The following is an 11,499-nucleotide window of genomic DNA, read 5'->3' as shown; positions in this document are numbered from 1 at the left end:
TCCTGGAACCAAGACACCGTTGTGGCTGTCACAATTAGGACTCATGTTCCTGGACCACTGCTTAAGCAAGTGTATAATCTGTTTAAAAAAGGTTTAATGTTGGCAAGCTGACAGAAAGTTGGGGTATTATAAACTGTATCTACTGTAAATGAATGTTAAAAGCTCACTTCTGCTGGGAAGAGGGTTAGTTCTCATTTATATGAACAATGACAAACAGAATCTTTTCTAGGGCCTTAAATCAGGGCCTTAAATGCTACCAGCATTTGCATGCATTTGCCAAGTATTTACGTCATGCTCATGTAGTATTTGCAAAGCTTTCTCCAAGCCTTTGCACATACTTCTCAGCAGCCTGGGAGGAGTAGATTTAACTTCTGCTAAGCAGAAAATATATTGTGATTTCTAACAAAAGGAGGGGTTGATTTGTGAGGTGAATTATGGCTTTTTGTGCTTGCTGTCTTTTTTGTTTGGTGTTGGTAATATCTTGCTCTATCACCCCCTGGAGCATTATAGAACACTTTCATATATAGAAAGCATTCTCCAGTAAGATATAAGGTCCATTCAGTCTGCACTTAATGCTCTAAAACTGCTTGTCAAATGGGTCAAATGGCTTGGAGGGTGTTCAAATAAAATTCTATTGAAGAATTTGAAAGGCTTGTAATTGATGACCCTTGATAAATGGTGCAAGCAACAAAGCTCTAGAAAAGTAACTTTTTGGATTTTGGATCGATGTTTTATATAAAGTGGGGAAGACTGAGGGTCTTCGTTAACCTTTTGTCACTGTCTGTGTCCCCATTGAGAAGATTGTTCCCTCACGTCTTGTCCCGGTGGCAAATACACAAGAAAGTGTATAAAAATCTCCCCAATCAGAACACAGAGACCAATATTTTTTACAGTAATTCCATACCTTTCATGTTCTATTAAAAAGAAAAACTATGTATTTGCTGAATTTCCATTTTAAGTTGGGATGGCCTGACTAATACCTACTTTTGTAGAACTTCAAGTTTATAATTTGTGGTTCATACCAGCCTAAATGCAGCTTAGCTTGGGTGGGTGCATCAAGACTGGGGGATTTAAAAAAAAAATGTAGCCTACTACTTAGAATAATTCTGTTGCTAGAAGATATGGAGCTCTTTCTCACTTCAGGTTCTTCAGCATGACAAGCAACCATGGGGATGGGTTATGTGTCACCCTTTTGTTTGGTGCACAAGCAAAGGATTACTTTGGAATTCTTATATTTCACTTATGTTAAACTTGGAGGCAGCAGGGATAAAAAGAGAAGGGTTAAATCTATCTATAAAGAAAACATTTCCAAAACAATTCAAAAGGGCATTGAACAATCCATTCCTTGCTGGGTCTGATCTTACTTAAGGAAAAAGAATTCTGAGATATCCCGACTGTCCCATTCTGAAATGGCCAGTCTTTATTATTTAAAGTGACACAAAACTTGGAATTATTCAGTCAGAGTATTCAATCTGTAATTGGATAGAAAACTGGCTTAAGGACCGTATTTAGAGAGCGGTGATCAATGATTCATACTGTGCTTGGTTTGAGGTTGTTAGTGTTGTCCCCCAAGGTTCAAGGTTCAGGATATGTTCAGAATTTTTTTCGCCTGGTGGAGCAAATTGAACTATGCTTAATAGGGTTTTTTTTTGCCTTTCTCTGGATCAACAGTGGGTAACTGTGGGTATTGCATTCTGTTTTAAGTTTTTCTTTTTTTTCCTCTTCTTTTATCTCTATAGGTTGAACTCGATAAACGTGTGTCTTTTTTTCAACCTGACTATGTAATTAAATCTTAGCAATCCATTCAAGTACCTTAAATATTAACAAATATCTTATTTGTTTATCACTCAGCTGTAGATCCTAAAATCATCTCTAAATTCATGCTGACTGTGTCTTTCCTTCTGGAGGATGTATACTTTTGTTCCCCATGGTCACTGTGTGTGTTGTAAAGTAACCACCACTCCAAGCTCGCTCCCATGATGGACTACAATCTCACGTTTAGTTTACTAATTGGTATTGAGATTGTAGTCCATCACGGGAGTGAGCTTGGAGTGGTGGCTACTTTATAACACACACAAGGACCATAGACAACAAATGTAGCCACCCTCCAGAAGGAAGGACAATGTCAGCACAAAGATGATTTGAGGATCTACAGCTGAGTGCTCCACAAATAAGCTAAATGTTTTGGTAATAGTTAAGGTACTTGAATGTATTTTTAAGATCTAACTCCTGAGTTTAGTGTCATTTTAAATACTTCAACAGAGAACATAAGAATGGGGCTTGTGTCCAGAAGATTCTCTGCCTAGGTCACACAACTATAAACTATTTCCATCCATGGGTCAGCGGATCCATTTATTCACCTGTATACCAATACACCAAGCTGTTGGAAGTACACGTTTGGATAGTTTTAAAAATGAATACCTTCCTGTATGAAGCATACTTTTTGTAATATAAAGTTGTATTATTTTATAGAAAAAGTTGCAGTAACAGGCTTTTGTTGGTACTATGTACAAAAGGTCATGGCCGTGCAAAACAGTGATGAGTGACCATAATGTTGAAGAATAATCAAAGACAACAGCTGCATTTAGAAGTAGATTATCTATTAAAGTGCAGGAAAGATCAAAACCAGCAGCCTTAGCAGGGAGCACCATCTGTCCTGCTCAACTATGCTTGTGGATAAAATATTTTTTGAGTTCAAGGCAACAAGAAGCTGTGCAATTCCAAACCAACTTAGGAGATGCCAGCATTATCTCTTATCTATCACTGCACAGTAAATAAAACCACTATGCCAGCTGATCAAAATTTTATAGACTTAGGGTAAAGGATGTCAGGATATGTAGTTTCTAATGTCAAGATTAACTTGCTTCACATAAACAAATAAAAGACATTACCAAACCATTCTTACATAGCTGCTGCGCACATGAAAATGTGTATTCACATGAAATATTTTTCATCTCCAGGAAATAACACGAAGATTACTTGACCGAGGCTGCCACCTGTTGCCTCTGCCTAGTTTGTACCTGGCACAATAAGATGGTGGGGTGTATTTACTAAAGTCAAATAGATTGTTTAATTTGCAAGAGAATTTTCACTTTTTAGTGAATATTATTAAAATTCACATTGCAAAGAATATCCAGTCAAGTGCAACGAAAGTAAAAAATGCATTTGTGCTTACTTATGATTGGACGATGGTAGTCAGCAAATCTTTACCCAATTCAATAAGACAAGGGAACATTCCCTTGCAAACTGAACTGCCTATTTGCCTTTTGTAATGCAACTTCAGTATCTTTAATTATTCTTCTGTGTAAGAAGTGTCATTTTTTTAAAATGTATTTTTATTTTTTATTTCCTCCTGTAGCAAAATATTGCTTGTGGCCAAGGCTTGCTTACTCTCTTAGTGCACCAGTTCTGACCAGTCTTCCTTACTTTAGTTTTAAGGGATCAGAGACCTTTCTTAAAACACAGGTGTCTGATATCATATCAACTCAGTAGATCATAAGATCAAGTTTACGTGGGAAGGTATGAAAAACAACAAACTGGCTTTCTTGGACTGTTTAGTAACAGTAGAAGAGGGAAGGAGGCTGGAAATAGAGGTCTACCAAAAACCAAAACACACGGACCGGTACCTGCTATTTGACTCCCACAACCCTCTAGACCACAAACTGGGAGTCATCAGGACTCTACACCACTGGGCAGAGAAATTTCCCAAGACAAGCCAAGACAAAAGGAATTCAAACACCTCAACGGGGCCCTTAAAACTTGTGGGTATCCAGACTGGGCTTTTGTCAAAACAGAAAGAAGAGTACAGAATGCCAAGAGTACCAGTGAGGGTGAAACGCATGACACACGGAAGAATTTGGTCATTCCATATGTAGCTGGGGTGTCTGAGAAACTCAGAAGGGTTTTAAAAAAACATCACATCCCTGTCTGCTTTAAACCCAGCAATACACTGAGGCAACAACTGGTTCACCCAAAAGACCCAATGCCAAAACACAAGATGAACAACATTGTGTATGCAGTCCAGTGCAGTGAGGAGTGCTCAGAATTGTATGACGGTGAAACAAAGCAGCAGCTACACTAGCGTATGGCACAGCATAGGGGAGCAAAACCCTCTGGTCAGGATTCAGCAGTGTACCGACATCTAAAGGAAAAAGGTCACTCCTTTGAAGACAGTCAAGTACGCATCCTAGACAGGGAGGAGGACTGGTTTAAAAGAGGTGTGAAAGAGGCCATTTATGTAAAAATGGGAAAGCCAAGCTTGAATAGAGGTGGGGTGGTGAGACATCTATTGTCTGCCATATACAATGCTGTTTTAACACCTCTCTCTGTGCAAGTTAATAACACCTCCTAGCTCCAATTATGCAAATGAAATCAACACCTGGTTGTGACTAACAGACTATGTGTATTGAAGCAACATTCACCATATTTATTCCCAGAGAAGTCTTGTACAAGTCATTCTGAATTGAGAAAGCTGGTTGGATGACCAGTGAAACGTCTTCAAGAAAAATACAGCAAGTCCAGTTGCCTTGACTTTTTTTTACAGATGTAAAAGTTATAGTTGTAGTAGCAGTAATAATAATAATCATGAAGAATAGTAACTTTGGTCTTCTTCGCTTCACAAAAACTGCAAGCTGAAATTAGCTGCTTGTCTAGGGCCTAATCCAACTGCTAGAGTCCCAAAAAGTAGAGTGGGAGAGCTCCACAACAGATCTTTTACATTAACCTTGATGTCTTGAGGGCAGTTCTAGCCCTGAGAACCTCTTACACGCTGACTTTGTTGTCTGTTGGGGTACTTTTGATCTTGAAGGGCTAGTTGTGATATAGCAGATGCAGGTTTTACACAGAGGAGTAAAGAGAGTGAAGGGAACCATGTGGTAGGGCTTCAGGGTACAGTTGGCCCTTCATGTTTTTTTCGGGTCATTAAATTCTAGTGAGCCTTTTAGGGTGATTTTTTTTACAGATATACCTTTTGCTGTGAGCCCAGTCTGTCATTGACACTTACCCCCAGGGTTCTTCATCGTGCATGGGTGGCCTTCCTGGCTAATAGGGAGTGAGGAAAGCAGGAAGGGAACATTGTCACAGGAGATCTGAATTTATTACCATATATTCATAATTAGGTTATAGACACATCATAAAATTACAGTCAGTGGTACCCGTAGGAATATCATACACCCTCCCCAGAGTCTGCTGCAAGAATCCTCACTCATGTATCCTGCTGGGTCCAGTCAAAATGGGGACGAATAATTTGCATATATATGTAATTTCTGGCTACTTTTGGATTTGGGGAGGCGGATATGCCTGGATGGCCATTTGTCACATGGGATTAGAAAGAGAGACCTTAGTCCTCTGTAAGCTCACCAGCAGAGCAACATAGAGTTTAAAGGAGAACTATGACATGAGTGATTTCCACTCACGTCATAGTTCTAAGCCGACCTGTGACAATGAGACTGTCACAGGTCGTAGGACGCTAGTTTGTGTCCTCCCGTTACCCCAAGGAGAACTATGGGGAAAAACACTGACCCCATAGTTCTCCTTTAAACAGGGCTATTACTGCATTAAAACATAAACATATACTGTATATATATTATAATTGGGTCTATATTCCTTTTTCAGTTGCCATCCTTTAAATGCATAACAAGCTTTTCCATGTGATAAAATAACACCAGAAGGTCAGATTGAAACACTTTTTAAAAAAAACTTATTTTATACCGTTTTCCCACTGCATTCATGTGTAACCATTTCAATTAGAGGATAAAGATCTATTTTCACTTCACAGATTGAGTCCACATGATGCTTGATAGATTTTAAATAAAGCAAATGGACCAAAAGAGATTATTTAATGAGATTTCATGTCAGAGGGCTGCAGTTATAGATCCGGATTTTCTGATACAAGGATTAAACTGTATCTTAAAGGGAAGAAATGTAATTTATACCAGGGCAAATAAGATTATGTGGTTATTAATCTGTATGCTGCTAGTATCACCACAACATCTATTAACACATACTGTATGCTTCCAGGTTTGTAATTACACCATGTTAACACTTTCTTTAAAAAACAAAAAAACAACAGCAGCATAATGGCAACAAAAATCACAACAAATTATATACATTAGCTTAGCTCTTGGCTATGAGATCCTAGTCCCCAAACAATGGTTCCAGCTGTCCTGTAATAAGGTGGGGAATGTTGATCTGACCTATACACAACATCGAGTTCTCTCTAGTCTTATGCGTTTTCAATGTCAGTCATTATTTGATTTATAGTATTTTTACCCTATCAATTCTCATTATTTAGATTTTTGTCAGAAAAGCTGTGTAGAAAGAAAAGAAACCACTGTTAAAGTAATATTAAACTCTCAAACTTTTATCAATAATGAATGCAGATCAAAACAATATACTGTACATTGCCCAGCAAACTACTTCTGTCAATTTATGCCAAGCACTTACAGGCATCATGTTTCGAACAGCTGGCTCCAACTCTCTGAGCCCCCTTCCCTGAACTTCCTGCTGAGTACAAGATTGCAAGAAACAGTGCAGTCCCAAGCAGTTGTCCATCTACTATCTTGGAGAAGAGAGAAAGGAGGAGGGGGGAGCAGGGGACGTGGCTTGCCTTGCTGTGCCTGTGTGTTTGTGGATACACATATAGCTTACTAGCACACAAAAAGGTGACTGCATAGAACCCTGCTAGAGAAAGGGGCCACCCTAAAACAGGAAGTCAGGACCAGTACTCAGGGGACCAGCTGATTCTACAGGAAGCTAAAACTTTTAAACAACAAGGATCAGTATCCATTGTAAGTGCTTTAGCATTAGTTTCAGCATTTGAAATTAGGGATGTACCGATACCAATACTAGTATCAGTATCGGGGCCGATACCGAGTATTTGGGCGAGTACTCGTACTTCCCAAATGCTCCGATGACTCACCCGATACCCGAACTTCCGGTTTCAGGAATCCGGGCATCGAGTCAATACACGATGCCCGGTGGCTAGGACTCACGTTCGGCTCAACCACCTTAATAAACATGAGACAGTGGTCTGAAGAAAGGTCAATTTTGAGTTTAATCTTTGTCTAATAAAAAGCACAAGAGGGATTTATTTTTCACGAAGGAGCCAAAGGATCCAGCCATAGCTTCAGCTGATTCTTCGGCCGCCAGAGGCATTCAGTTCAGTCGAACCGAAGGGCTGCTGTATGGGCCAATTCACTACAGCCCGTACAGCTGCCGAAGGCGGCTGGGTGGCTCAGCCGAGCTGAAGGCATATGCCCGAAGGCCGGCCATTCGCCCCCCAAATGACAGCTCGGCAGAGCCAGCCGTGATAACACGGCTGGATCCGCCCAGTTGTAATGACAGATCAGCGTCCCCAAATGACCTGAATGGGGACGCTGAACTGTCATTAAACAATAACAACTGGGCGGAGCCGGCTGTGACGTCATGTTATTCATTGGCCTGGGCCTGCTAGAAGACTCATAGAAGACTCTAGCAGGTGTCGGCCAATAGGAAACTGTTGGGCGGAGCTAGCTGTCACTGCTAACTTCGCCCAACTATTTTTCTTTTTTAAAATATCTTTATTTTAAAATTTTACTATTTAGTTACATTTTAAAAATCGTTTTCAACCGTTTTATCCCCCCGAATATTTTCACTGATTTTGTATGGATGTACCGAGCAGAATAACCAAGCCGAATGCCGCTCAGAGCATTACCTAAATAATTGATCTGTATAGCTGGTATCTTTTTTATCTGTTTTCTGTCAAATTTTTGCCTGTCTGTTTCTCTCTCTTCACATAACCGAACAGTTGTACACAATGCACATATTCTGTGGTAGTCCATTAGTAACTAAAAGCAAAAACAACCTGGGTTCGATTCGCTGGCTGTTTGACGAACTACAGAAATTGTGAACTGGAATCTGAACCACATTAAAGTCAATCGAGATGAATCTTGAAAATCAGTTGTGGCCATTTTTAGGGCTAATAGTCAAAGGATTGTCAACAAAGGGCTTGTGGAGCTGGGCACTGTCATAGGGCACAAAAAATAATGTAATTTAACCCCTTAGCAACGGGAGACATACACTGTACGTCCCCCGTCACACAGCTAAGTGCACAGCTATTCAGGGCTCCGGAATGCCGGTAACCGCGGAGGTTAGTGGTTACCGTTCATTAGTGGATGCCTCACTAACAACTGTACATCCCCCGTCACTAAGTGCCTAGTTATTCAGGGCTGTGGAATGCAGGTAACCTCTGAGATCAGAAGCTACCATTCATTAATGGATGCCTCACTAACGATACATCCATCAATTAAAGATTTAAGCAGTTTCAGACAGCTGATCACTTTCAGTAATTGGGTGTCTGACAGTGATAGGAGTGCATTGTGAACCTCACTTCCTATCACTGTTAGGCAGCTGTACACATCGGGATTATCAAATCCTGATGTGTACCGGCATTTTGCTGAATGCTTCAGCATGGAAGCATTCAGCAAAAGCTGAAAGATGCCTGTTTCAGGCTGGTTGCCACAACGATCAGAAGTCTTTAGTGGCATCTGAGCCTGACATGCTGCAGTGCATGTAGGTCTCACTAAGGTTATTATTGGCTGTCCCTGAGTTTATGGCAGTCTAATAATAACCAAAAATGTATTTAAATTATCAAGCAGTCATAGTGACATGGCATGACCGATTGATATAATTGACAAACACTGGCTTGTTATGTCCCCCCCTTTTCTCCCTGTCAGCAATAACTGACAGCCAAAGAAGTTAAAATGTGTGAAAAAATAAAAATACATTAAAAAAATTATATATAAAAATATATTTTTATATTATAATTATTATAAAAATGAATCCCTTACAATGAAAATCTGCAGCAGAGCTGCAGATTTGTTTTTCAACCGTAGGGGTAATTTTTTTTATTTAACCCCCTCATGACGCAATATTCAAACTATGTCGCTGTCACTAAGTATGTGTGTGATAGTGACATTGTATGCCACCTGTCTAACCTTGGGACAACTATTCGCTTTTAGAGAAAAAACTATTTAAATGTAAGCTTTCAGTTTTAGGCTTTTAAGTACAGAACAATTGATGAGATCTTAGGAATGTGAGGTGTTTCCAAATAAAGGACAAATAAATGAAATTGTTTTAATGAATTTGTTTGGCTGTGCTATCTTTCTAAAGTGTTTTCTTTAAGTTTTTTCCTTATTTAAAAAAAAAAAAAATGTTTTCGTTCAGTGAGGCGTTAGGCACACATATGTGATATAAATATATAGCCCTATCTGTCTTCTAAAAACAATACAGGCATTCCTCACTTAACGACCGAGTTCCGTTCCTACGACCAGGTCGTTAAACGGATTGGTCGTTAAGTGAGGAACTCTATACAGTACTGTACTGCATTAGTACAGTACTGTATAGCGTTGCCGATGTACAGTACCGAACAGTGTACTGTACATCGGGCAATGAAAATACTTACCGGGACCCGCAGTGAAGATCAGAGGACACCACTTTCGCCGGTGACACGGCGCACTGACGTTGACGCACAAGGTCGATCGGCGGTCCGTCGTAAGTGCGAGTGGTCGCAAAACAGGTAAGTCGGTAAGCGAGGAACATCTGTATATGATATGTGTGGGTGCAGAAAGTATATTACTGCCGTGGAAGAATCACACAGCAAAAATGTAAAAAGTGCGTCAGTGATTAACAAACAAAAGGTGAAAAAAAGCTCAGTCATAAGGGATTAAATGTCATATATAGCATATATATGACAATTTTCATTAAGATAAACTTAAAATTGTATTGTAGACAGTTTTTTCCACAGTTCTACAATGCTGGGACATAAAATAATTAGACAATAACAATAATATAAACAACAGCAATACAAAATTGATCATAATAAATAATAGTTATAATCATTTTGAAAGGTTTTCTATTATAGAACTCTGGTCTAGTGAAAAAACAGAATTTTGTTTTATATTGTGGAGTTGTTTAAATCTCTCACTAGCAATTATAGCAATTAACACTTTTGTCATCTTCTGGTTAGAGAAGGGGGAGCAGCTAATATGCAGTCTGACATTTGACATCCTGAACATTTTTAATTGCTTGCAGAGAGTACCGAGACCAAAGTGGAGTACACACCTTTTCTAAGGGGAAGCAGTCTTTTTTCTCCTGATTTTCACGTGCCCGTTCTTAGGAGGAACGATGTCCATGCATGATCCCAATTAGAATTTTTCTGCTTATCCCTTAGAGACTCAATAAACATTAAAGCTGAACTGATGAATAAAGTGAATAGCTTACCTTATTCCTTGTGCTTTTTTTTGTCCATACTGGAGTTTGGTTTTTAATGCTTTTTGGACCCTCATAAAAAAAAAAAAGCTGATGTTTTTCTGAAATCACACTGAGATTATGCTTAGTGACCTGTATAGATACAAGTAGCATTAGGTGAAATTTATAAACTCTTTTGTTTTTTATTTCCAGGGGAATTGCTGGGACCATCTTGGCAACAGCTATAATAGGTTGGTGCAGCTTCTCAGCCTCAAAAATCTTCATCTCTACACTGGCAATGGAAGGACAGCAGCTTCTTATAGCCTATCCATGTGCATTGCTTTATGGATTATTTGCATTATTAACTGTGTTCTGAAATGCAGTGTGCCTTTAAATTAATTTAGGAAAACACGTGGGAAAACCCATGCACGTTCTCTATATTTCTGGTAATAGCAAGGCAATATCATTTTGTTTTATTGATAACAAATGACCTTTTCAAATTAACAGATGTTCACTGGTCTTCCTTCCTTGTCTCCTCCAAAATACACCATGGCTCTCCCGCAAGAGGGGCAGCGCAGCCTGGAAAATATGGTGATGGGGGGGGGAGGGGGGTCGAGCACGCGGGAGTCAACACATCTGGGGGGTATACTTGGATCAATCACCAGAACTCCCTGCAATTTCCACAGCTTGTACCCAGCGCTTCTGGACACTTTTTGGCAGGCAATCACCTTCCTGCACCACGATATACCATGCAGCAAGACTGCAGGAAGTTTTACACCCCAGGATTGGGCCTGTCACTATCACTCAGGAAGCCTGGGAGGATAGAGAACTTTTAGCAACATAGGGGTCTATTCACGAAGCAGCCGAAGGATCTAGCCGTAGCTTCAGCCCCAGGACCCCTTCGGTTCAGAACCGAAGTGCTGCTGTACAGGCTATTTCCTATAGCCCGTACGGCTCCCGAACTTGGCCAAGCGGCTCAATCAAGCCGAACGCATATGCCTCGGCTTGGCTGAGCCGCGCTGAAAGCCGAAGATGGCCGAGCGACCAGCCATTGGCCGGCCAACAGCCTGCTTCTGACAGCTGGGCGGAGGCAGCCATGATCTTACGGCTGGCTCCGGCCACTTGCAGAGAGATCAGCGTCCCTGGTTACCAGCTAACCAGGGACACTGATCTCCAGACAGCTTAACTCTCCCTGGCGCTCCGGGAGTCTCCCGCTCCCGGCCGCCAAGGAGAGAAACACTGCTTTTTCTTTTTTTTTTATTCTGACACGGA

At 40.4% G+C, this 11,499-nt stretch overlaps 1 protein-coding gene across 1 annotated transcript in view; it reads left to right on the top strand.

Moving 5' to 3' along the window:
* Window positions 1–10,603, top strand: part of YIPF7 (Yip1 domain family member 7) — a 29,459-nt gene extending 18,856 nt beyond the window's left edge. The window contains exon 5 of the mRNA XM_018564485.1: window positions 10,441–10,603. Within this exon, the coding sequence (XP_018419987.1) occupies window positions 10,441–10,603 (163 nt within the window). The remainder of the gene's footprint in view (window positions 1–10,440) is intronic.
* Window positions 10,604–11,499: the final 896 nt, after the last annotated feature.

The sequence above is a fragment of the Nanorana parkeri genome, unplaced genomic scaffold, assembly GCF_000935625.1.
Source record: "Nanorana parkeri isolate BGI_ZX_2015 unplaced genomic scaffold, ASM93562v1 scaffold24, whole genome shotgun sequence".
NCBI lineage: Eukaryota > Metazoa > Chordata > Amphibia > Anura > Dicroglossidae > Nanorana > Nanorana parkeri.
Note: the sequence above shows the minus strand (reverse complement) of the source record. Positions and strands in the feature narration are given on the sequence as shown.